The following is a 27,508-nucleotide window of genomic DNA, read 5'->3' as shown; positions in this document are numbered from 1 at the left end:
ACAGCAATGTACTGTTTAAGATCCACATTCACAAACGCTGCATTTTTTCCTCTGACCTTTAGTCTATTTCTCTTGTGATATTCCACATAGCATTATCCCAATCCCCAATTTGTAGATACAAAAGGATGATTGATAAAAGGGAAAAAAGTGGAACACTGACCATTAGATACCAAGAAACTTAAGCAAATATTCCCAAACATTTAGCCAACTAATTATTGGTTTTTTTCCATGTTAGGACTATTGTAAAAGATAGTTGTTTTTACTTAATGACGATTTTATTCATGTGTATTAATCAAACATACGTTATGCCAATGAGAAATTAATATGCAGGCTAGCAAGATATATGATCTCTTCTATGCAGAGACAAATGAGTACTACACTGAGGGGCTGATATCAATTCAAGTAGTTAGTACTTGGCAACTGAGCGCTGCTAAGCAAGACTGTGATTCATTCCTAAGTACAATCATTCCTACCTAGCCTATGTAGTGCTACTGTGTGCCCAGCAGAGATAGGAGTGCCATAGTGGTATCAAACAACTCCTGACTTAAACGAATGTTTTTCCAGCTGGGGGAGAAAAGACAAGAAAACAACACCAGACCATACGTAATGACAATCCTACACTGTTCAGGACAAGTTGTGAATGCCCTAAGGCAGTGACTTTCTAAAATGTAGGCACTGTGGGCTCTTAAGAAATCCTTTCAGAGGAGTACAATGTGTAAAACAGACATAGAGGAGGTGAGTTGACTAAAGAGGAAGTGGAGGGCCCCTCCCCTGTGGCTCCCTCTGGCTACAGAGATTACAGATTTTCAAACTGCCTGGACTTGAATATTGGCTAAGGTTTGAATGGACAGAGAGGAGGGAGGAAGGCTTTCGGGTTAGGAGGACCGGTAAGCCCAAAGATAAAAGGGTGGGAATTCAAATAAGAAGTGATAGGCCCTCCTCGGGACACCTAGTGAGGATGTACTGGTAAGTTGTGAAAGGAACCCATCTGGTTGCTTTTGGTTTTCAACCTAAATTAATTTTTGAATATTTTAAGCCTGGTGAAATAGTGAACAAATGCTATAAATCAGGGCAGATATTGGTCAAGTAACGAGTCTTGTCATTATTCTTTATTTCAGAGTCATTTCAAGTTGTCGTGAGAGGAAATGGCTTCCGACATGCCCGCAACGTGGACAGGGTCCTCTGCAGCTTCAAGATCAATGACTCGGTCACACTCAGTAAGTCCTTGCAGAGTCCATGGGTTTCTTCAACTGGCTTCAGAGAAGGGAATTCCCAGCCCTGCTTCCAGCAAGGCCACAGACATGAAACCAGCAGAAAAGAGTCTTCTTTGCTAGAAAGACCCGTAGCAAGGGCATAGTGAGCCCCTACAGTGGTTCCAGTCAGAAAAGGCACCCCCTGGGTGGGCACAGTCCCATGGGCATCCAGCTTGGTAAGCAGAGCAAGGCTGGACTTGAGCCCCCATTCTCCACAAAACACAGAGCCACAAGTCCCAGCCCTGCAGCAGCCCTCGGGAAGCAGCGGAACACTGGTTTCCTTGTCCCCTGCCATCTACCAAGTGGCTCACTCTCAGGTGGCAGTGCTGGTGATGGTTAATTAGGGCTGGAGAAATGTGAGGCGTCTTAACAAAGTATTGGGACTTTTAAGGGTAAGTGTGAAAAAGGGATGGTCTAAATGCATTAATCTGGAATAAACCGAAAACCAAACCATTAGGCTTGCACATGTAGATTGTGCAGCTTTTTTCAATCTGGATGGTTCTTGTGTGGAGTAGCCAAGAAACTCTCATCATGGTGAATATCTTACATGAAATACAGGAATATGGAAGTAAAACTAAGTGCATTTCATGAGAAAAAATGAATTATCATAACATTGGCTTCTTCACAAGACATTTGTAGCAGTCAAGTTCCTAATTTAAAGATGTGTGTGATTCATGTGGCTGACCAGGAGAGATGGGGAAGATGATTATATGAGGGACAGATGCCAGAAGCACTGGTTATGATTTGGATCTGGCATCCCTCACACAGATAATTATTTATTCCACATCTGTAGTGATAACCATCATAATATGTTGCATTTTCTGTAATGCTATGTACCTTCTAAATGCTTCACATCTTTTTGCTACAACAGCCCTGAGAGGTAGAAAGAGCAAGGAGGAGAGGAGGACACACATTTGTTGACTAATCACTCACACTAGTTTTCTCCTCCTGATAGCCGTTTTTGTGTGTTTTTTGTTTTTGTTTGTTTGTTTGTTTTTGGAGTCTGATTTTGCTTTTGTTGCCCAGGCTGGAGTGCAATGGCACAATCTCAGCTCGCTGCAACCTCCGCCTCCCAAGTTCAAGTGATTCTCCTGCCTCAGCCTCCCAAGTAGCTAGGATTACAGGTGTGCACCACTACACCCAGCTAATTTTTTTTTTATTTTTAGTAGAGACGGGGTTCATCATGTTGGCCAGGCTGGTCTCGAACTCCTGACCTCAGTTGATCCACCCACCTTGGCCTCCCAAAGTGCTGGGATTACAGGTGTGAGCCACCGCGCCTGGCTCCTGATAGCCTTTTGAAGGAGGTTATCTTGTTTTTAAAGAAGAAGAATTGAAGGGGTGTGGATATTTCCTTCTTGACATCATAAAATCCACTTTAGTAGTTAAACAGACACATGCTGTGGCGTCCTCACAAACATCTGGAATTCCTGGCCTTGGAGTAATTCCAAACATTGGAAACATTCAGTTAGTTTTCTTAATGTTTGGAAATGCTCTCACAGATCCAAAAAGTACGTGCTATTTGAAAACATTCTGAAATATCCCTGAGTAGTCACAGTGTGAAAGTTGGACATGCATCCCCAGCAGAGTTCTTTTCTCTCCCTTTCAATTGCGATGTCACTTAAGTCCCCCTTTTCTCTCTCTTTAACCAAAATCCCAAGTCTAACATCAGAAACTCCTGAGGGTTTAACTCAAGGACATCAATACCTTCCAAAGAAGACTTCCCAGACAAGCGGGCTTTCAGGCCCAAGCTCTCTGAAGATACATGGAAGTGGGCTGGGGAGAGAGAGAATCTACGCTATGTGCTGTTGCTCAAAGGTTACACAAGATGCTGTATTAAATAAGATGAGGCCAGGCACGGTGGCTTATGCCTGTAATCCCAGCACTTTGGGAGGCTGAGGTGGGTGTATGGCCTGAGCTCAGGAGTTCGAGACCAGCCTGGGCAACATGGTGAAACCTTGTCTCTACCAAAAATACAAAAAATTAACTGGGTGTGGTGGTGCACACCTATGGTCCGCAGCTACTCAGGAGCCTGAGGCTGGAGGATCACTTGAGGCCAGGAGGCAGAGGTTGCAGTGAACTGAGATCATGCCACTATACTCCAGCCTCGGTGACAGAGACCCCATCTAAATAGTAACAGGAAGAAGATGAAATGCAAATTCACTATGGATTTGTAAAGTGAGTACTCGAAGGCCTATTTTCCAACTTCTCTGTGACATTGTATTTCTTTCTTGGGAAACCAGTCCATCCTCTCTCTCCTTTCTTCCTTTCCTAATATATAGTTGCAAACATACGCACAGGCTTGTCACCTCATTCATATTCAAAAAGAAATAGAGGTTGTTGGGGTAGGGATTTGGCTTAAATCACAAACCCGTGCCTTTAGCACAATGCCAACAGTTTGGAGAAAATGAAGGCAGTGATTTGATCATATTCTGTGCTGTAAGCAACACCCAAAAACTCAAGCATACAGCTATTAAAAATATTCTAAGGGGAAAAATAGCGTTTGAGGAAAACACTTGGCCTTTAGTTAGTAATTCACCTGTTCATTTCCATGCAGAAAATACTATGAACAAGAACCTGTGGAGGAAGAAAAGATAAGCAAATTTTAAAATGCAGCACATTTACATCTACATTTTTCTGTCAACTTTATAAATGTCATAGTTTCCACTGATTCCTCCCTATAAAATAAAATACACTTAGATTCCTTTACCTTTCCCATTTTCCTTCCCCACCTCTATACCCCAAGTTTTAAAATGTTATCTGTTCTTATTTTTATATCACATATTTCTTTTTTCGAGATTCTTTTTCCTAAGTGCAGCATTGAATTTTGTGACAAAAAGAGAACATAAGTGATATTGTTAATGAGAAAGACTTAATTGAAGGCCCAATAATGAAGCTAAGGCTGTGTGACTCTAGCCACTTCAAACATGAGGCCAACCTCAGGGTCTTCAGCAAATAATGCAATAGCAAGCTATGTGAAGCAAAATCTGTCAAAAGAACAAATTTAAAATTATGTGGATAGTGGGAGATATTAATATGATTTTTCAAGTCTTAGAACTTAATTTAAAAATTAAAGATCTGGAGCATGTATCTTTATGCACTAAAGATATAGGGCATATAATACTTTTTTAAATGACTATGAACAACTTTGCAAATTGATCATTCTAAGACATGAATAAAAATACCAGTAGATTAATGCCAAAAGTAGAAATTGTTTAGACACATTCTTAGATGATAAGCATAACCAGAAAATAGGTTAATACATGCTTCTCTCCCAATTTCCTTGCATTTGCTTAAAAAATCAACCACTTAGAAATCGAAGACAGTTTCTAGATTTGTGGTCAACAAAACAGATCCAAAATTCTGGATAAAATATGATTTTTCAAATTATATCGTGTGGCCTCACTCAAAGGAAAGAAGTGGGAATCTCCAAGTACAGGAAACGAAATGGGAATAAAAACCCAAGTTAAGAAACAAAGTCACAGGGGCTCCAGGCCAGGCTGCAGGCTGTGATCCTGATGCTGATGCAGATACGGACACCAGATCTCAGGTCTGTGCCAAGGCATCACACAAAAGCAGAGCCCCCTGCAGAAATCAAGCTCCAGCAGGCTACACCAAGCATTTAATTGGGCAAGGAAGCAGGCAGGGGATGCAAATCCACAGGTGTAATGATGTTACACCCCCCATGTGATACAGAAGTACCAAATCAAGAAACTAGCCCCAGAATAGGTCCATGACCTTCCTGATCTCTGTGGCCCTACAGAGGCCATGCAGCTTGACCCTGTGGAAGGCTTCCACATGGCCCACACCCACAGCATGCCTGCAGCAAACAACCCCCTAAAGGTGGGCTGATGGCACACAATGACAAACCATGTCAAGATGAATGAAACAAACAGAACAAGCACAAAGGGAGGATCAGAGAGCAAATTTGAAAGAGAATGGAAAATAAACGTGTTTAAAATGTATAAAGAGATCAAACAGATCGTAGGGGAAAGAATACTCATCAAAAGCAGATTTGCAGAAGAACTGAGTGTAAATTCTAGTTTTGAAAAAGTTGATTCACTGAAATAAAACTTCATGGATGGACTAAACAGTGTAATTAGACACAGATGAACATGAACTATATGAACGAGAAGGGAATTTGAGGAAGTTTCATCCCGTCCCCCAATCAAAGCACCAAATCCAGATTTTTTTCACCTGAGTTTTACCAAGTTTTAAGGGACAAATGACCCATATCACATATGTACTTTTCCAGAGGAAAGAAATAAAGAAAATGTTTTGTTTGGTTTTGTTTTTTGAGACAGGGTCTGGCTCTGTCGCCCAGGCTGGAGTGCAGCGGCACAATTTCTGCTCACTGTAACCTCTGCCTCGCAGGCTCAAGCAGTCCTCCCACCTTAGCTTCCTGAGTAGCTGGGACCACAGATGTGAGCCACCACACCTGGCTAATTTTTGTATTTTTTGTAGGGATGGGGTTTCACCATGTTGCCTAGGCTGGTCTTGAACTCCTGGGCTCAAGCTATCCACCCACCTCAGCCTCCCAAAATGCTGGAATTACAAGTGTGGGCCACCACACCCAGCCAAGAAAAAGCATATAAATTCATTCTATGATAATAACATAATCTTGGTTAAAAAAAAAAAAAAACTGGACACAGACACTAAAAGTAGAGAATATTTGAGATCAAGCTCACTAATGACAAACATCTAAATCAAACATTGGCAAACAAAATCCAGCAATGTATTTAAAAAGGACCAAGATAGCTAAGACAATTTTGAAGACAGAGGGGGAATTTGTTTCTCATATAGCAAAAGTTACTGATGCCAGGAAGATATTAAAATTCATTATCTGTTCCTAATTTTTTTAAAAAAATATTTCTAGTGAACTACGAATAGGATAAGACTCCTTTAACATAAAAATGTATCTGCATATTTGAATTCAAAACTCAATATCATTCTAATAAAAAAATCACTATGTAGAGGAATTCACGTTAAAGTTCAGAAGAAAAAAGCGGAACAATCCATTTCACCACCATTATCTAATATTGATCTGAAAGTTCTAGCAGCACTGTCCAATAGAACTTTCTATAATGATGGAAATGTTCTAAGATGGTAGCCACAAGCCCCATGTGGCTGCTGGGCATTTGATATGTGGCTAGTGCAACTGAGGAACTGAATTAGTAATTTCATTTAATTTTTATTAACTTAAATGCAAATAGCCACATGTGGCTGGTGACTACCATATTAGACAATGCTATGAACATTATAACAACACCAGAAATCTGATGATAGATATAATACAGGCAAAGCAGCCAAACGTCATTGCTCTAAAATAATGCTTGTGTCTTCCTGGAAAACTAGAGAGTGAACCGAACTACTAGGCTACCGAGAGGGTAATTAAGTTGGATGACTTCAAAATAAATACGTTGCTTATAACAATCAGTAGCTTTGCTAGTGTTCAGCAATGACAATTAGAAAACATCACAAGAAAAATATAGCAACAACAAATAAATTTTTTAATTTATTTAACTTTCATTTTAAGTTCAGCAGTACAAGTGCAGGTTTGTTACATAAGTAAACTTGTGTCATGGAGATCTGTTGTACAGATTGTTTCATCACCCAGGTATTAAGCCTAGTACCCATTTTAGTTACTTTTCCTGATCCTCTCTCCTCCCACCCTCCACCCTCTAGTAGGCCCCAGTGTGTGTTATTCCCTTCTGTGTCCATGTGTTCTCGTCAGTTAGCTCCCACTTACAAGTGAGAGCATGCAGTATTTGGTTTTCTGTTCCTGCGTTAGTTTGCTAAGGATAATGGCCTCTAGCTCCAACTATGTTCCTGCAAAGGACATTATCTCATTCTTTTTCATGGCTGCATAGTATTCCATACTGTATATGTACCACATTTTCTTTATCCAGTCTATCATTGATGGGCAGACAAATAAAATGTAACAAGAACTAATTTAATCAAATTTGTAAAGACGTATATGATGAAAGTCACAAAACTTTCTGAGGGATATAAAGAAAGTGTGAAGAGTTAGAAAGCCGTAGACTGATGGCATAGTTACAAGCTCTGGAGCCAGACCACCAGGGAAAAAGAGTCCTGGCTCTGTCATATCTAGCTGTGCGACTGTGACATCTTATTTAACATTTCCATGCCTCAGTTTCTCTCTCTGTAAAATGAGTATGGCGATAATAGCCATACTATGTCTTGGATTGTTATGAGGTTTAAATGTGGCAGGCGGGGCTTAGAATGGGGTCTGATGCACAGTTAAGAGTCAGTCAGTCAGTGTTGGCTGCTGGTATTACTGTATTATCATCACTGTTATTAAATGGAGCAGTAACTGGGTATTGTAAAGATATCAATTGTCTTCATATTAATATCTACTTTTATTACAATCCAAATGAAAATTCCAATGGGACTTTTTAAGTTAACAAAATAATTCTGAAGTTTATAAGGAAGAATAAACACACAAGAATAGCCAAGAAAAATGTGGAAACTTGCCCTAGCCAATTTTAAGATGTATAAAAAGGCTGCAGTAATTGGAACAATGTAAGATCACACCACAATAGGCGAACTGAGCATTGGAACAAAGCCCATAAACAGAACCAAACACTTAGGTGAATTTAGTATAAAATAAGGCAGCCTTTCGAATCTATAGGGAAAGAGTGGATTATTCAAAAAATGACATTGAGACAACCGGCTAACCCCTTGGAAAAACAATTAACTTCATTTTTAATCTCACACCTTTCATTCAAACAAATTCCAGACGAAGGAAAAATTTTAATGGGACATGAAGTTGTAAAAATTCTAGAAGGAAACAAAAAAATTTATATAATCTTCCAGTTGGGAAGAATGTTTTAAACATGAAGGAGCATACCATGAAAGAAAAATTTGAATGTTTGAGCACATACTTTAAAATTCTCTTGTTAAACCCTACTACAATAAAAGAAATGGGAAACAAAATTGGAAAAATAGGATATATAACAAACACAGGGTCAATAAACTTAGTATAAAGACAATTCTTAAAATCAGTTTAAAAAAAAAAGGTGAATACATCAGTCAGTAAAAGATATGCAAAGGAAATTTTTAAGAAAATAATGATTAATAAGCATGTAGAAAATGTTTCATATAACCAAGAAAATGCAAATTGAAAGAATTAATTGCCATTTTTACTTTGTGAGATTGACAAAGATTAACAAAACTGCAATGCTCAGTCTTGGAAACCTGTAGGAAAACAGGTGTTTTCATTCATCATCAGTGAGAGACCATTAAATCATTAGGAAGACAATTTTTTAAATAAATCAACTGCTTTTATACATTTTTGACCCAGAATTTCAATTTCAGCTTCATCAAAAGGAGGTGACTGGGAATGTTTACAAAGACTTGGCCATAAGGATATTCATCACAATATTGCTTCTAATAGCAAAAGAAAAACTGGAAAGAACCAAGGGAATGAGGGAGAGAGGGAAAAGAAAAACGTCTAAAAGAAAAACATCTAAAAAGAAAAACCTAAATGTCTGACAATAGGTAATCTGTTACATAAGTTATACTTCACCCCTAAATAATTAAACAGTGTTGTAGAAGAATAATTACTAATGCAGGGAATGGGGAATGTTAATAATATAGCATTCTGTGTTGAAAATAAGTTACAGAACAATACACTGATACTATTTTTGTTTTTTAAACACACATATTTATATGCAGAGACTGGAAAGATATACATCAAAATGTCAACAGCCATCACCTCTGAATGAGACCACTATTAATTTTTACTTTCTTCTTTCCATCTATCTGTGTTTTCTGAGTTATCTAGGATCATATGTCCCTGACATAATGAGAAAAAAATCCACAAAATTGATTTAAAACTTAATTTTTAAATTCTTGCTAATTATTGAGGTCTAGAATACATCTTAAGTTTAACATTTGGTTAGTTCCTCAGTCACCAGGCTGAACTCTGCTGGACAAGAAAATATCTTGGAAATCTTCACACAAACTGTATTTACTCTGGCTGCACTTTTTCCTCCTTTAGTATTCAGTGTACTATGCCAAGAAAAGATACACTTTCAACTGGAGATCCACTTTCAGAGAGATTCAAATGCTAAAAAGGAGACACTGGAGTATGAGCTGAGAAGTGATCCATTTTATGCACTGTAAATTAAAAATGGACGTTTCACTAATGCAATAATGAAAAACAAGCTAGACTATGCTGGTGTTGCATGGAGACGCATGAGGTATGACTATAAACAAAAGAAACTGATTTCTAACAAACTCACTAAAATTGAGTTTATAGGCCATGTGAGAAATCAGATTCATGATATTATAGGCATACTTTATTTTTTGATGCAAAATTTTATTTCTCAACTTGATCTTCCATCCTATTCACCAGGCATGGCTCTGGTTTACTTTTGCACACTCTCAAAGGATAAAGCTCTGTCCCATTTGAACGTATTTCCCCAAACTGAACATCAGTCAGGAAGGCAGTTCTAGGAGTTCCGAAGAGGGGGCTCAACTTCCTAGGGGGAAGAGAGACAACACTCCTTCAAACGTAGATGTTCCAGAGGGGGTTGTTTTCAAAAACCTGCCCAATTTTCCAGAAACTGTACTTCATCTTAGAAAACACCTGGGCTGCAGGGCTGCTGTGGGCGCCCTAAGGAGATCATTAAAGTGCAGATGGGGAGGGAGGATCGAGGGCAGGAGAACATAAACTTCCCAAACAAAAGCCTATTGTTTCCTTTGTCATGGGTTAGAGTCTTGCCATATATTGGTCAAAGGTACTTAACACAATCTCGATACATCCCTAGGGATTTGATATCATGTGAAGGTGATGAAATGCTATTTGTGCAACTCAGAATGAAGAGACGTAAAGGAGCGTATAGTCTCATGTTCTTCATGGGGATGCCCATCAGAATCACCAGGGAGCTTCCTCCAAGTGATAGCAGCTACTGACTGTTGAGTACCTACTCTGCACCTGGTGCTGGGCCAAGCACCCTCCTGTATTATCTCATTTCATCATCACCGCAGCCCAATGAGGGAGGAGTTATTTGAATCCCCATCTTGCTGACGAACTCAGAGAGATTGAGTGCCCAATTTCATGCAGATGGCAGGGGTGGAAAGGACTTGAACCTGGGCAGTCAGACTCCAAAGGCTTTAGACTGCTTCTCTGCATTGCTTCCAAGACACAGATCCCCAAAGATCCCTGGGTTCACTGACTCCAAATGCCCAGGTGACAGATGTGTGCCTGATTCAGAGATGCTGATTTCAACAGATCCCCCTCATTTTGCAGACAGATAATCGCAGCTCAGAGAGATTTAACTGCTTGCCCAAGGTCACAGGGCACATTAGTAGAGAAGTCAAGACTTGAACCTAGATCAAGAGAAAAAGCCCCAGACCAGGGTAGGAAGAACCCCAGGCATTAGAGGTCAGTGTCTGCAGCTGGCTGTGTGACCACAGGTGAGGCACCTCTCCTCATTCCCCGAGTGGCCCTTTTTCTCGAACTTCAGGAGCATTTTGTGTATCTGGTGGTGTTTCCCCTTTGGCCCTCTTTCAGAGAGAGCTCTGGTTTTTGCCCACTGATTTTTGAAGTGGCTCCTGCAGAGACTGTGTTAGTGGATGTTCCCATCTTTCAGTCCTAGAAAAATACAGATACATTGAAATGTACTGCCAAAATCTAGAATGACTGGGGGACAAAAGGGAAGTTGTCACTAGAGGTAACTAGGTGGCAGGGTTTTCAGTTGGGAGTAAAAGAGCTTATTCTGGGGGCGAGTTGACACAGTTCAAAGTTAGCTGCACCAGTCCCTGGTGGACAGTCAGCCTGGATGTTTCCCCTGTTCTACCAAGTTTGAAATTGACCCCAGGTGAAAATCATGAGTTCCACGAGGACTCCAGGCATGCGCTGCATTTGTTGTATGCATGGCTGGGAGAGATTTGCTTGTGAACTTCTCTGAAACCCACCTTCCCCCTAGTCCTGCTGTCCTGTGGGGGAAAGTTGGCATCCCCCTCCATTTCTGCACCCCATGGCTCAGCTTTCATGTAAGGTGACCAGCAGGTGGATGCTGCCTCTCCCCATTGCAATACTGCTCCTTTGCCATTTCAGCAGGATGATGGAAGAGAAAGTGATTAACTCAGAGACAGGCCATACTCCTGGAACCCCAGGCAGGCTAGTAGTCTGTGTCCCTTCAAACTGATATTTTTAAAATATTTGTTCGACATCCATTGACGGAAGTTGGGTATTGCCGAGGGAAAGGAAGAAAGTGCTCCTGGTGGCTCTGTCCCCCATGCAGTTCAATTCTGGCAGCCAGCATGCATCCCACAGCACCTTAGTGGCCCAGGTGTGTGCCCAAGGTCTCCTTCCCACCTCTCCTCTGACTTTCTCTGTAAATTTGTGTCCTTTAAGAGCAGTCAGCATTTGCCAGAACCTGTGGCCATGAGTGTGTGGAAGGCTTTAGCCATTTTGGTAGACTTGCCACTCAGTTCCAATTCCAAAGGTAAAATTATTCCAAATTTGTATATAGCCACAAGGGTTCGTGTGTCAGAGACACATACCTTGTGCCTGAATCCTGAATTATCCTCTACCGAATGAAAACAAAGCTTTTCTAACATTTGTATTCTTAGCAAATTGTAGCTGTTTTAAGTGCTGCAGTTATTCTGACCTCAGGATTATAAAATCTTAAAAAGCTGATGCTTCGCTTAGAAGATAATTTGTAAGTTCTATAAATGTCAACAGTCAAGATTTGTTTTGGGTGTGGATTTATTGAGAGGAGAAAATTCTTTGCAAGAACCCTGAACCCCATTAGCTTCATTTCATTTCCTCACACTACCTAAAACTACCCTGTTAACTTCAGATAGAGACAAATGCCAAATGCCACAGAATGATAATCTCAATTATGTTAAAAGTACTATGCATGGAAAAATTCTGAAACAGTATTCCCCAAGACATTAATTTTACCAATGGAAATTGGAATTATCAAGGATTTTAATTTCTTTTTTATATACTTCTCTGTATTTCCCAGGCTTTTATACTAATATGTATTACTTTGTAATTAATACAAATAACAACACATATGGGTAGATAATAATTTACATCCTGAGAAGGCAGACCAGCTGTGCTGACAAACAGTTCTCAATGCTGGTGTGTTCCCAGAGCTGTGAGGTCACAACCTTGTGCAGAACTTGGGGTGTGTAGCCCAAAAGACGATCCAGAGATCTGCAGGGCTGCTAGATCCCGGGCCTGCACTCGTCTGGGAATGGACTCATGGTGCCTCACCTTTTACTTCCTCTCCTTCTGGGGCCATGATGTAATCTTGATCCTCGTGAACACAGTAACAATAATAACCCACTTCATTTCCTTCCAAGACTGCCCGCAGCTCTGAGTCCTGTATTGGTATTTGTATGTAAGGTATTCTGACTCTACAGCCCTCCCATCCATGTCATGTCAGAGCCTTGGCAGCAATATAAGGCCCGTTGCTGGAATGTCCCATTTACATTATAAAGCTCCACCAGGCAGAGTGGCTCAGATGCAATTCCATCTACCCCTAAGAAAACCTGGACCCGTTCAAGCCTGCATGGAGGGCTTTATCAAGAGACATTCTCTTACTCCAACCAGGACTTGTCTTCCAATGCCTCTCTAGCTGTTACCTCCTCTCTCTTCTACCCATCACCGTATAACACCTCTAAACTTTTCTGGGCATTACACCAGTATCCTGCGGGCTGTGAACTACACAGTTATATCTGTAGGCCCCTCTACAGTGGGCTAAAGAAGCATATAAAGCCATGGTAGACATTACGCCAGGTTTTCCAACCTCAACACTACTGACATTTTGGGCTGGATAATTTATAGTTGGGGAGTAGGGAGGGGCCCGTCCTGTGCATTGGAGGATGTTCAGCACCATCCCTGGTCTCTACCCACTAGATGCCAATAGCATTCCTCCCCCAGTTGCAGTAACCAAAACTGCTCAGGCACTGCAAGTTGCCCCTTGAGGGGCAAAATCAACCCCTATTTGAGAACACTGTACTATATTCGTGTCCAAAGATCCTATTTAGATAAATAACTTGCTTCTTGTCACACCAATATTGTAAAGCCCTGACACAACCTAATAGGTTGCAAGACTCACTCAGTTTGCACACATATTCACACCTTGTGTTTTGCAGGTACCTCAGTCAATGACCCCAACAGTGCCCCACCTTAGCAATGACAGTTATATGTTGAGTGTTTATTAAGTGCTAAGCATTAAATGATATCATCTCATTAAAATTTACAACAGCCTATGAAGTATTACTCCTATCTTGTAGATGACAATTTTGAGTTACGAACAGAGTGAAAAACCTTGCCCATGGTGACATAGCCAGTTAGTGGCAGGGCTTGTTGGGTCTCCAGAGTTCAGGCTCTTAATGTTCTCCATTCTACTCCAGCCTTCCCCAGAGAACAGAATGGAAAATCAAAAGACATGTCCTGGGTACCTATAGCATATAGGAACTGGTAAAATAGCTACAGACCCAGGAAACTTACCTGGAACCTGTTGGCCAAGCCCATCCTCTGATCTCATGGCAACTAGCCGGGGAGGGCTTCTAAGGAAACCCTGTAACAATCCCAGGTCAGGGAAAAGGTGAGGTGTGAGTGAGGGTATGGGCCATGTCTAAGGAAAAGGATGGTGGCCAGCTTGGTTCTGCCACTTTACAGGCATCCCTCTGGCTTTAGCCCAAGATAAGAGGACATTACAGTGGCTATACTCGCTCTGAGGATGTCTCCCAACTTGGCCCAACCAACCTACATTTCACTGCCATCCCTTCCCATTCGGTTTTGAATCTTCTCATTTCTCCTTGACTTCACAACCACTGTTCAGCCTTTCCTAGTAAAAGCCATTCTCTCCAGTTTCAAAATCTCTTCGTCTAGAGTTTAATGTCTTCTATCAAAAGCTTGTTATCTCACTCATCTCTGAAAACCTTCTAGCCCCAGGCCTGATACATGGTACACTTCTTTCTGCTCTCAGCAATGGGTCCCATTTTGCTTTGTAATAAGACCCCCCCACACACACACATTTGTGAATTATCGATGAGGCAGCCCCAGTTGAGCAATCAGTCACCTCCATTCTGTCTGGAGCTCCAGAAAGCTCAGCCCAGATTCTTTGAATTTCACCAACTTGGAGTCCTGCTGAATATAATTGTATTCAGATTTTTGCACAATATTTTACAAGTCTAACTTTTTTCAAGCTGGTTACTTTTGGAGGCAGTGAGGAGGTAGAAATATTCAGCCTAACTCTAGCCTGTCTGTTGTCCCATCATTTGGAGACACATTCCCAAACTAGCTGATAAATTGGTGCTGAACAGTTATATTGGGCTCTGGAATGCCCTGAAAATGCTCCCTAGACCCAGGGGACATTAGGAGAAACAGGAAGGCAAGCTCATTTCAGTCCCTAACCTTCACTGTTTTTCCCACTACCTAATGCAAATGTCACTATGGGAATGTAAGCTGTACTTCGGGGCTTACATCAGCTTTGGAGGATTTCAACACACCCTCCCACTGCCTCCATAAGAATAGGGATTATTTTTCTCTTCCTATTTGCCAGAAATAAATATTTATAACAAGAAAAGATTGCCAAGACTTGAAAAGTATTTGAATTATTTAATCCGCCCTTATAAAAGGATTTGCTCTGATTGGTGTTTGAACTGGCTAATGAATTTCAACCCTGGTTTTATCCCAAATCCATTAGACAGCCACCAAACTGCAGGGAAGAATTCTGGAAACTTTCTTCTTTGCCAGTCTGAAAAGGATTACATTGTTCCAAGGTCTACACCTGTAAATATACACTTATGAGTGTATGGTTCCAGAGCTTGGCTTCATGCTAGTTGGCATGATCAAGGCCTCTGAAAAGACACCTGAACCTTTTCATCAAGCTCTTCATCCCTAGCCCCCTCTCCTGGAAGGCAAGCTCCTGTTGATATCCAGCCTTGCCCATTGAAGATCTGGCCATGTGCCTCCAGAGTTGTCAATATGAAGAGCCTCAGCTCCTGGTGTGCTTCCAACTACATTATAAGACTAGCTGGGCTTACCTTGGGCAAGCTGTTTCAGCAAAACTTGGGTTTGAATTCTGGCTCTGACACAAGTGGTACAGCACCAACTCAATTAACTAACCCTTCTGACTTTCAGGTTCTCAAAATGTAAATAATATCTCTCTCAGAGGGTTGTGGAAGCATCAAACGAGATCATGAGTATATGATGTTAGAAAAAATCAACATGCATGCATGTGTATATACATATGTGTATGTGTATATGTGTGTGTATCTATATACACAAACAAATTCACTAAAGCTTTTCATTTCCCTATTAATTCCTGATATCTACAAAGTTGTTAATTTGGTAGAATGATATAATTAAGCAATCAGGCATTTTGAACATTTTAATGTTTAATCCCTCTGATTTTAAACCATACATCCATGTAGTCTATTTTAAAGGTGTGGAGACCCATGTAATAAAGAAGAATAACATTTACTGAATGCTTAAGCACTAAGTATCATGCTTTGTACTTGAATACAATATTATGTACTCCCCACACAATGTCATCACCACTGTTTATAGAAGGAGAATGTATGTCCCTAGTCACACACTAGTAAGAGAAGGGCCCAGAGTTGACTCTGTGTGATCTGAAATATCCTCTGCCCCTCTGTGTCCCCTCGGTACGCAGCTTGAGGGATGCCTAGTTCCCAAGCTTGGGGTGTTTGGCACTCTGAGATAATGACACTCACTGGCCTCCAAATCCTGATAAATCCCCAAATCCTGATCAAACTTGTCAAACTCCTATAGACAGATGCCTTGCATAAACCTATGTCATAGGTACACACAGAATTCTAAAATATCTTTGGTAATGGACAAAGGAAGTTTATATTTCAAGATTATCTAAAAATTACATTTGGCTAGGCCCAGTGGCTCACACCTGTAATCCCAGCATTTTGGGAGGCTGAAGTGGGCAGATAGATTGAGCCCAGGAGTTCCAGAGCAGCCTGGGCAACCTAGGAGACCTTGTCTCTACAAAAAAAAAAAAAAATTAATTAGCCAGGTGTGGCACTGCACTCCTGTGATGCAGTGACTAGGGTGGGGTGGGGTGCGGGGACAAGGTGGGAGGATCACTTGAGCACAGAATGTTCAGGCTGCAGTGAGCTATGATCGCACCATTGCACTGCAGCCTGGGCAACAGAGTGAGACTCTGTCTCAAAAGAAAATAACAAAAATTTAAACATAAAAATAAAATTTTCATTGAATGTCTGATTTCAAACTCCTACCCCTCCCTAATTTTCTCCCCAGTTGCAAACAAAAGCCAAGTGGGCCAGTCCGAGCTCCTGGCCTCCATTTCCCCTGCCCACCCGGTGCTAGTGAGCAGCAAAATTGGCCACCTAGAGGGTGGACCAGCAGGGGCCTTGGCTGTCCTAGGAGTGGATCATGGCCCCACATACATCACGACACCACTGGCTTTGGCACATGCTGCAGCGAGGCTGGCACGGCCTTGGGGCCAAACGTGGCACGGCCGAGGTGCGGCAAGGAAGGCTTTGTGCCCTGCCTCCCAAATGGAGTTCCAGGAAGGAGTCAGATGACCTGAGTTATAGAAACCAAATGGTCCTCCTTTGTTTAGAGAGAGAGAAAAAAAAAAGTCACTCATTTTTGTGGTAAAACGAAAACAGGCTCCAAACCAAACAATCCTCTCGGAGGAGAAAATGCCAGCTCCACAGAGCAGGCCCACAGCCCGGGAGGCTGATACACTCGGGCGGAGGAAGGTCTTCCACAGCCTCAGCAAAGCCTTCGCAGGCCTCCCAGTGAGGTTTTCCTCTGTTTTGCTCCAGAAATATTTGGTCTCCCAAGCAGAAAAGGAAAAGGAAAGGAGGGGGAAAGTGAGAAATGTCTGCCTGGCCTGGGCCACACTAACCCTCTCACTCCTTTCCAGTTGGGATGGAGGGAGGAGAGAGGAGTTGTCCAGAGGCAGCCGGAAGGGAGGCCAGGCGCTAACCCAGGAGCAGGGCATGCCAGCCTGGAGTCTCCCTGGCTGTGGCACTGCAGTGCGCTGCCTCGGATGCTCTCCTCGGCGTGACCCAACTCTTCCCACAGAAGGCAGCCAGAGTCACAAGGCCTCCTGTGGCGGCTCTGTGGCGGCCCCGTGGCTCTGTGGGCTGGCTCTGTGGGCAGGGATCTGTATTCCCAGGTACTGCTGGTGCATGTGCAACAGGATAAGCCATGGCCACGAGGAAATAAATATAGGTTTGAGTCAACCACGCCTGTCCCAAGTTCAGTTTATTCTCTAATAGAAGCCTTCCCTGGAATGGAGAGTCTCTTAGTGAGGAAAGTGTAAATGCAGAGTTCATTTCCAGTCTTGGCTTTGCCTCCGGCTTTCGGTGCAACCTTAGATCACTTGTCATCTCTCTCAGCCTCCATTTTGCATCTGAAATATGAGCCTAATGATCCCTGTCCTGCCTTAACTCACGAGGTTGTCATTACAAGCAAACAAAGCGCAGCTTCTATCAAGGCTGGTACTTATAGCCTATTAGATAATCACGCAGACTCTGCAGCCAGACTGCCTGGGTGCAGATCCAAGCTCCCATGGGTAACCTTGGACAAGTTACCTAATCTCTCTATGCCTGTTCCTCACCTTTAAAATGAAAGGAATAATACACCGTCCTGATAGCTCTGCTAGAAGTTTAAATTTGACTGAGTGACATACAGGAAGTGCTGAGAGACCGCCTGCATGCAACATGACCTGCCTGGCAAGTCTGGCTGTCATTGTAGATGCTCCTTGACTTAAGATGGGGTTACGTCCTGATAAATCCATCATAAGTTGAAAATACCATAACTCAAAAATGCGTTTAAAACACCTAACCTCCCAAACATCATTGCTTAGCCTCGTCTACCTTAAACATGTTCGAAACACTGACATTACCCTATGGTTGGGCAAAATCATCTAACACAAAGCCTGTTTTATAAGAAAGTGTTGAATAGCTCATGCAATTTATTTAATATTGTACTAAAAGTAAAAAACGGAATGGTTGTGTGGGTACTCACCATTAATATACACAACTGAAAGTACCTTCATAAAGTCACAATATTGTTTAAGTGGAACCATTGTTAAGTTGGGGACTGCCTGTATTATCATCACAGATGGAAGGACATCTTGAAAATAATAATACTTGGGCCGGGCACGATGGCTCACACCTGTAATCCAGGCACTTTGGGTGGCCGAGGCAGGCGGATCACAAGGTCAGGAGCTCGAGACCAGCCCGGCCAATATGGTGAAACCTGTCTCTACTAAAAAAGTACAGAAATTAACCGGGCGTGGTGGCAGGCACTTGTAATCCCAGCTACTTGGGAGGCTGAGGCAGGACAATAGCTTGAACCCGGGAGGCGGAGGTTGTAGTGAGCTGATATTGTGCCACTGCACTCCAGCCTGGGTGACAGAGTGAGACTCCGTCTCAGAAAAAAATATATAATAAAATAATAATAGTAATAATGCTCAATTCAGGTACTGCATGATCCTACACTGTCATCGTATGCTTTATAATTTTACTCAACACAGCGTCACCATTCCTGCAACAATCCATCATCTGCCAACAGCTGATTCTAAATATGGGGGTAACCTCCAGTAGTTCCCTGTTGCGCTTAGGAAAAATTTCAAAAGCTTCATCATGGCCTAGGTGGCCGTGGTCATCTGGCCCTGCTGCATTTTCTAGACTCATTTTGAGCCATTGTCTGTCTCATTTAGATTCAACAGCCCTCACTGGCCCTCTTTTAGCTCTCAAAAGATCTGGGGTCCTTCTTGCCCCAGGATCTTTGCAGTGCCTCCCCCTCCCCACTCTACCCCCTCACCCGACCTCAGGTTTCAGCTTAAATAGCCTTTCCTGGGGCGGAGCGTGGGGTGGGGTAGGGAAGCATTTCCTGACCTCCCAGATGAGGGCCAGCCCCCTCCTTCTCCTTTTGTGTGCTCATCACAATTATAATTACACAACAATTTGTGTAATTACTAGCATGTTGGCTCCTTGGACAGGGTACTTTATCTGTTTTGTGCATTGCAAGCCTTAGCACATTGCTTGGCACATGGTACACACTCAAAGAATTTATTTCTTAGTAATGTTAAATAACTGTCTCTCCTGCCTCCTATAAAATCCATGAAAGCAGAGACTGTGTTTCTCCTCTCAAAGCCTACATCAGCCTACATCTCTAGTATAGAGCAGGTCTTCAATAAGTATTTGTTGCATGAACGAATAACCAAATGACCTGGAATAACCCCCCTAACTTTTCACCACTTGAAGATTTTCCTGTACATCTTCTTCCTCCTCTTGCCAATGGGGACGCTGTGCTTAGCACTCAGATGTGTCCTCTAACTCCCATCCCAGGCAGCTTCCTAACCTTCACTCAGGTAAGAGTTTAATGTCAGCTGTATTCTGCAGTCATGACTTGGAGATATCATAAGAGAATCAGTGTCACCACAAAAGCAGAATATTATCCTTTAATAATATACGTATTCCTTTGTGTCTTCTAGTTATAGGAACTTGTAGTCACAGCCTGATTAATGACACAGATCTTATTCATCTTCATTTCTTCTATATGCCCTACCACAACCTTTTTGTACAGCACACGTACCCGATAAAAGCTGAGGCTTGAAGGAATGACTATTATATACTTAGTGTAATAACTTCTCAACCCTGCCTCTGGCCCCAGAAACTGGGATACAATGAAGTTCTTAGGGAGGTTGAATTAAAGCCACTTTAAGCTTTATCCTGGTCATCCATTAGAATAAGTACAAGAACGTCCCTACCCCAAGAGTCCCCCACTCTGATCCACCTTCCACAGCTACATCTGCTACAACCTCCAAAACCATCACTTCAGTTTTACTCAAAAACCCACCAAAGTTCTTTCTATAACTTACAGAACTTTGTCCAAATCCCTCAGGCTAACTCAAAGAACTTGACCAAACTTTCTATACTGATCTTTTCAAATCCTTATATCCTACCTTGGAACATGCCTTTAGTATGCCCTGTCTTTGCTCAATGTCTCTTCCCCATCTCTGCACAAAAGCATACCTCATGTTTTGTGCTTTCCTATGACCTGACTATGACAGCCGTGTAAAGGAAGCTCCCTGTCTTATGAAGCCCCAATGATACTTTGGTGAAGTCATTTGTCAGCAAACTTTTTCCACAAATATGGCTTCTCTCTCAAACTAGACTTAGATATGGAACTCATTAGGACCAGTCTAATATTTTCTTGTTTCCCCTCAGTGACTCCCTGCTCTATCTAGGAGTTCACCCACTATTTTCTCACCAGTTGACTCGACTGCACGTACCACAGGAAGCTATGATTCAGGCAGGAGCACTTGAGTTCACTGCTAATGGGTTTTGCAGCTCAAGAGTTTTTAAGCTCAAAATGATTTTTGTTTTTCTGGTATCTCCCTGGACTTGGTTGATGTTCTCTAGAAGTCACTGAATTTGAAATTGTAAACTCACCTCCCTCTTCTTAATACAATGATTTCCTTTTTGCAGATGAGAAGCCCTTTTCTGTGGAAGATACTTATTTACTGTGTCCAGCGCCTATCTTAAAAGAAGTTGGCATGTAAGTTTTCACCAGCAACAGAACCTTCCAGCCAGGGAAGAGAGAGAGGAGGTGTGGGGGGACAGGGGAAAAGAAAGCATCTAGAGGAAGTGCAGCCTGTCTCTAGGTTCCTCCAGCTTATGATGGAGCCAGTGTTTACAGTGACCCAGACACCAGCATAAGTGTTTTACAAAGTACATCATTTCATTCCCCCAGGTTCCCCATTAACCAGGTATTCCCACTATCCCAATTTTACAGACGTAGAGACTGTGGCTGCCAGACTTTAAATAGCTTGCCTAAGGTCATAAGCAGTGAGTGGAAGAGTCCGGGCTCAATCCAAGGTCTGTCTGGCTTAATCACACCTACACTTCTAGAAAGTTCTCACACATTTGACCTCGCTCTGTCATCACCATTGCCCTGCTAGATGATTGTTATCTCCTCCTTAGAGAAAGGGAGGCTCAGAAAGGCCAAGTTGGGCCATGGCTGGTTCATGGCAAGCCAAGACCTCAGATTCACACCTTCCGATTTCCCACACAGTGCTCCTTCCTCTGCTCTGCACGGCATCAGATGTTCACCCAGACCAGAAAAAGTTCCCTGAACTAATTTATGGGGGAAAACCTCATGGTAATGCAATTATGATAAGCACTAATGAGATGAGATCAAAACCATCAACAGAAGAAAGAGAATGGGCACCCTGAGCAAGAAAAGAAATACGTGGAAAACGAGGCAATGCTGGTGCAGAGAACAACAACAACAAAAATAACCTCTCCAAGACTGTGTCTATAACAGGCTAGACAAAGAATGGAGGCTTTAAGGGAAAAATGTTGAACTTGTTCATCTGAATTTTGCCTTTAATCATGTGTTCATATTGTAAAACCTCCAACTCTGGTTGCCCAGCATCAATCTGTGATGCCCCTGATTTCACAAATTAGCTCAGTGTCCATGCTGCAAAATGCAACAAAACATAAGGTCAGTTTTCGGTGAGTGTCTTAGAGTGGGAAGAGATAGAAGGCAAATTCATCTTCTGCTTTACCTCTGTGAGTCTGTTGGATGGTAACAAAGCCAGCCCCATCAAATCACTGAGAGTCCAGATAACAGCAGTAGAATATCGCATTTATAGTTAGCCCAGTTTATCCCCCATTGACTTGGACTATTTTTAAAGAATACTTTGTCCAACTACAATGTGACAAGCAAGTTAAATGAAAGTAAGCTTTGCCCATTCAATGCCACTCACTGAAATGCCAGAACATCTGAATGCACTGCCTTAATACACTGGCCACGCATATCCTGACATTTCTCTAAACTTTAGAGGAGGATGGGCTATACAGACTACCCTCCACATTTTACAAAAGAGGAAACTGAGACCCCTCCTCCCCTGGAGAAGAGACTCCAGTCTCAAGTGTAGTTAAGAGCTGAGCCCAAAGGAGACCTGTGTGTCTGGCTCTCAGCCTATTGCTCATTGCACACCATGCTGAGAATCTGCTTCCCTTGTTGTCATTGCAGGAAAGCTGCACTCCAGGTCAGCATGAACGATGGCCTCTCTTTTATCTCCAGTTCTGTCATCATCACCACCACACACTGTGTAAGTCATAACCTTTCCCTTTCCTAGAGATCTCATTATCGTTGTCACCATCAACGTTTCTTAAGCAGCAGTCTTCTCCAAAGGTACCCTGGAAAGTTTTTTGGTTCTTCGTTCTGCTTGCTGAGCTTTGATCCCAGCACTGCTCGACCAGCCACAGGCTGGATTGGGGTGTGCTGTACCCCAGAGTGTGTCAGGCATGTCTGTGTTAAGTTCTCCAGCTTCCCCATTTCTGTTGAAGGGGAGATCTAAAGTCACTGGCCTAAGCAGATGGTAAGATGGGCTATGTCTGTGCAGTAGTGAGGGTGGAGGCCCAGATAGAGTGGGTTTAGGAGAGAATGGATGGAAGGGAATTGGACAGCATATACAAAAGAACGTCTTAGGCAGTTCATCTCTAAAGGGATGCAGGAAAATGGGTATGAGCTGAAGGAAAATGTGGAGTTTGGGGAGGTCATTTTATTTAGGATGGGAGAATTTGCAACTTGTTTATTGTTGTGGAAATAACCAAGGAGAAAATGGAAAACTGATGAAGCAGGAGAGAGAGTGGGGAAGGAGCCCTTACAATAGGGATTGTGAGGCAAGAGTAGGGACTGCATTCTCTCTCCCAGCTCCTCAGATAGCCCTTCTCTGGAGCCTTCGCATCAGGTAGTTTTCATTCCTGGCTATATGTAAAATCACCTGGAGAGCTTTTTAATAAGATTGGTGCCCTGACCTCATGCCAGACTGACTGAACCTAAGCCTCTGGCATGAGCCCCAGCTTTGGTGGTTCCACCGCCCTCTCAGGAAGTTGTCATGTGCAGCTGTGACTGAGAACCCATCAGTCTCTGGATTTGGTCCTGCCCACTGTCAGTGTCTCAGAGCTCAAGCTGTCAGGGGGCAGTCGGGGCTTAGTTAGCTCATGTCAAAACCTCAGCCTTGGCCAGGTACAGTGGCACATGCCTGTAATCCCAGCACTTTGGGAGTCCGAGGTGCGTGGATCACTTGAACCCAGGAGTTCAAGACCAGCCTGGGCAACATGGTGAAACCCCATCGCTACAAAAAATACAAAAATTAACTGGACATGATGGCACATGCCTGTAGTCCTAGCTACTCAGGAGGCTGAGGTGGGAGGATGGCTTGAGCCCGAGAGGCGGAGGTTGCAGTGAGCTGAGATTGCACCACTGCACTCCAGCCTGGGTGACAGTGAGACCCTGTCTCAAAAAAATAAAAATAAAAAAAGACATCAGCCCCTAACATGAGCATTTCCAAAATAACCTTTGTCAGCGTATTCAGTTTCTTTAACTGAATACATTTCTTCATTAGCTCATTCTAGAAACTAATGTTTGGCCTGATGGTCAGCTTAGGTAGTTATTATACTATAGTCACTTCCTCACTGGCCTTTGGAAGCTGTGTTGATAGAACCCCTGAGTAATTAGAGTTGTGTCCTTAATACCATCACAGTTGGACAAGAAAGAACAGGCATGCACTGAATGTAGATAATATAGAAATGGGTTATCATAAAAGAACAGGAAGCCAGTCCTCAGGATAGACAACAGTCTCCCTCCTAATGCCCCCAGTGCCAATTTTCATCTTGTGTGAGGAGCAAACCAATTTTCTTGAAAGCAAGGTAGCCCATTGTAAATGGTACAGATGATGGGAAAGTTTACTTGACCAAAGCAAGAAACTAGGATTGTGTCAGAGAAGTGTTACCACTGAGAAATGTCCATGTCTCAGACATCTGGTCAACCCTCAGTCTGTAGGCCTGAGTAGGACACCACCAAATTTTAAAAACTGTATGCAGAAGCATTGAAATTTCTTCAAGTGTATCCTGTCTGATTCTGTTGAAAATTGACCCTTCTGGGACCTGCCAACCTGCAGGAAATGATTAAAATACTCTAAATCAAATAACTCCATTCCAGATTCCTCCCAGCTTTTGAGTGATCCAACAGTTGGATCTGTATTTCTCATTATGTCTGACCATACCACTGAGAAATAGCCACTGCCTTTGAGACCACAGAGCAGGGGAAGTGGGAAGAGGAGACATCTCAGGACTAAACTTGTGGTATGGCAAATACAGGGCTACAACTTTAAATCATGGGCCTCTAATTAAGAAGAAAAGGTGTCCTTGCCAATGCATTGCAAAAATAAAAGAATTTCCCATTGAGTCCCACTGCACCGTCCCAACCCACACCACCTCCAGTTACATCTTACATCTCCCTCATCTGAGCACATGCCACTAAATCTGCTCTTCACTTGACCCTTGATCAAGACCACCTCATAATATATTCTGCATTATTCCATTTTCATGTGAGAATGCTGTATTAGTTTACAACAAAATTATAACCACTCTAAGATTTGTGATCCAAGTTCTTTCAGTCATGTATTCAACACATATTTATTGATATGTGTTCTTTCAGTCATGTATTCAACACATATTTATTGATATTTATTGACATATTTATGTGCTAGGTACAACTCTGGGTGCCTGGGATATATCAGAGAACACAACAGATAAAAATACCTGTGTGATGGGGGAAGGGCAGACAATGAGTAATAAGCATAGTAAATAAACTACATGCTATGGTAAAAGGTAATAGATGCTATAGGATAATTAGAGGAGAGTGAGAGGATTTCCTACTACCTAGGCGAGTAGGTTCCAGTTGTAAATACAGTAATGAATACATTGAAAAGCTGGTATTTGGGTAGCGACCTGGATAGTGAGGAAGTTAACCATGAGGCTATGGGAGCATGGAGAAGGGTGGGATATCCCAAACCAAGAGCCCTCATGCTAAGACCCTATGGCCAGTGATCCTTGGTGTTCACAGAAGAGCAGGTAGGGAGTTGCCATCCCCAGGCACCTCCGTGCCTGCTGCTGTCCTCATTCCCTCTCAGGATAGCAGTAGGCAGTGAGGTGCCTGGGGATGGGATGTGCAGGGTTGTGGAAGGACTTTGGCTTTTGAGCAGAGGGGCAATGTGGTCTGACTTCTTTTTGGAAGATTACTCGGCTGTGGGTAGACAAAGAGACAAAGATAGAAGCAGTGTGATTTGTTAGGAGGGTTATGGCAACACTTCAGGCAGAAGGTGATGATAGGTTGAATCAGGAGAAGGCAAAGAGGTGGAGAGAAGTGGTCAGAGTTGGATATATTTTGAAAGCAGAGCTAATGAATTTTCCAAAGCATTGAATGTAGGGTTTAGAGAGAGAGAGACGAATCAAGAATGTCCCAAGGGTTTTGGCCTAAGAAACTGAAAGGATGGAGTTGCCATTAGCTGCCAGACAGGAGGAAGACAGAGGGAGAAGATGATTTAGGGAGGAGGGGGAAAAATCAGGGAATCCGTTTTGCTGTGTACCGGTTACATGACCTTGATAAGTTGGTTAGCCCCTAGCCAGGTGCCATGGCTCATGCCTGCAATCCAACACTTTGGAAGATAGAGGGGGGCGGATCACTTGAGAGCCAGTTCAAGACCAGCCTGGCCAACATGACAAAACTGCCTCTACTAAAAATACAAAAATTAGCCGAGCGTGGTGGTACATGCCAGTAGTCCCAGCTACTCTGGAGGCTGAGGCAGGAGAATCAGCCTGAACCTGAGAGGTGGAGGTTGCAGTGAGCTGAGATCACACCACTGCACTCCAACCTGAGTGAGAGAGTGAGACTCCATCTCCGGAAAAAAAAAAAAAAAAAAAAAAAAATTGTTTAGCCCTCTTGTGCTTCAGTTTCCCAATCAATAAAACTAAGATAATAAAAATTTACATCTATCAGTATTGTGAACACTAAATGAAATAATATTTGTAAAGTATTTGGCAGAAGACCTAGCAGATAGTCAGTGCTCAGTCATTGTTAGCTGTTTTATAGTGGAAGCTTAATGAAAAAATTTTTAACTAATTTGAGATTCTTCCTAGAGAACTGGCTCTTTAATTCAGTCTCGTTATAACCAAGGGGCTCCTCTGAGACAACATGTATCCAGGGGTACATGTTTATCACTCGACCAAAGCCCAGGTGATTGAAAGGGGGAAGAAGAGATGGCCGAATTCATCCAGAAAAGGGGCCTTATATTCAAACATAAAACTCCAGTCCCCAGCCAGGTCCTACACAGCAGCTCAAATTAAAGGCTGAAACTATCACTGGGCAAAATAGAGATGCAGGTGGAATGTGTGGATATCCAGAATATGAAGTAAGGTCTTGGACTTGCGTTTGTTTCTTGGGAAGCTGGTTTGGAGGACAAGGTTTTTCAATCAAAAGTGATCCCCTGGGTCTGAGTAAAGGGATATTGTCAATGCCAGTCACAGCCTGCCCAGTTCATCACCTGGAATCAAAAATACTTTTAAAAATATGTAGTTGAGACTTTTCTTTTCTCACTTATTTGGTGCCCATTTGGATACCTGTGTCACAAGTTTTCATGGTCTGCAATGAATAACTGTTGCCTGAGCCAGAAGCAGAAATTCCATGGAGTTTCACAGGAAAGAGATTTTTCCATCCAACAGCTAAAAGATTCCTATACAAATGGTAAACTTTGGTGAGCTCCATGACTATAGAAAATGGTCAAACATCCAGAGTCCTCGCCCACCAGATATTTAAATACAGCCATCTCTGTAGTCTTAACTGCCTCACTTTTCTTCATCAAACTCTGGCCAGAGGTTGAGAAAATTACTAATATAGTGCTGCTTTAAGGGAAGTATTGAAAAGAGATTTGTCCTTTTGAACAAAGCAAATTTTAGAAACATGAAGAACTTTTCATGAAGATTGTTTTCTTTTAGATATTTAAAAATTCTATTATTTCCCACTCAAAGAATCCAAAAATCAGGAAATCAATCAAGTATGTCTTGAACTCCTACTTTGTCTCCTAGTCACTGTCCTTAAGGAGCTTAAAATCCAGTTGGAGAAAGAGTCCAACAAGCATATAACAGAGTGTATAATAGGCCGGGCGTGGTGTCTTATACCTGTAATCCTAGCACTTTCGGAGGCCGAGGCGGGCAGTTCACAAGGTCAAGAGATCGAGACCATCCTGACCATCATGGTGAAACTCTGTCTCTACTAAAAATACAAAAATTAGCTGGTGTAGTGGCACGCACCTGTAATCCCAGCTACTTGGGAAGCTGAGGCAGGAGAATTGCTTGAACCCGGGAGGCGGAGGTTACAGTGAGCCAAGACT

The 27,508-nt window shown here is 42.5% G+C and overlaps 2 protein-coding genes across 3 annotated transcripts in view; one reads left to right on the top strand and one right to left on the bottom strand.

The window, feature by feature from the left end:
- The window catches only part of CNRIP1 (cannabinoid receptor interacting protein 1), a 1,091,934-nt gene that overhangs the window by 770,091 nt on the left and 294,335 nt on the right, over window positions 1-27,508 (bottom strand). Inside the window, exon 1 of one of the 2 annotated variants that reach the window (XM_050754548.1) lies at window positions 10,648-10,651. The exons of the other annotated variant lie outside the window; for it this stretch is intronic. The gene's annotated coding sequence lies outside the window, so the exon portion shown is untranslated. Of the gene's footprint in view, window positions 1-10,647; window positions 10,652-27,508 lie in introns of those variants that run through there. 2 annotated transcript variants of the gene reach the window in all.
- ANTXR1 (ANTXR cell adhesion molecule 1) overlaps window positions 1-27,508 on the top strand; it is a 238,832-nt gene that overhangs the window by 89,071 nt on the left and 122,253 nt on the right. The window contains exons 10-12 of the mRNA XM_050754435.1: window positions 1,119-1,217; window positions 20,754-20,823; window positions 22,306-22,384. Of these exons, the coding sequence (XP_050610392.1) occupies window positions 1,119-1,217; window positions 20,754-20,823; window positions 22,306-22,384 (248 nt within the window). The remainder of the gene's footprint in view (window positions 1-1,118; window positions 1,218-20,753; window positions 20,824-22,305; window positions 22,385-27,508) is intronic.

Source organism: Macaca thibetana, chromosome 13, assembly GCF_024542745.1.
Source record: "Macaca thibetana thibetana isolate TM-01 chromosome 13, ASM2454274v1, whole genome shotgun sequence".
NCBI lineage: Eukaryota > Metazoa > Chordata > Mammalia > Primates > Cercopithecidae > Macaca > Macaca thibetana.
The sequence above is the reverse complement of the archived record's forward strand: the minus strand, read 5'-3'. Positions and strand labels throughout refer to the sequence as shown.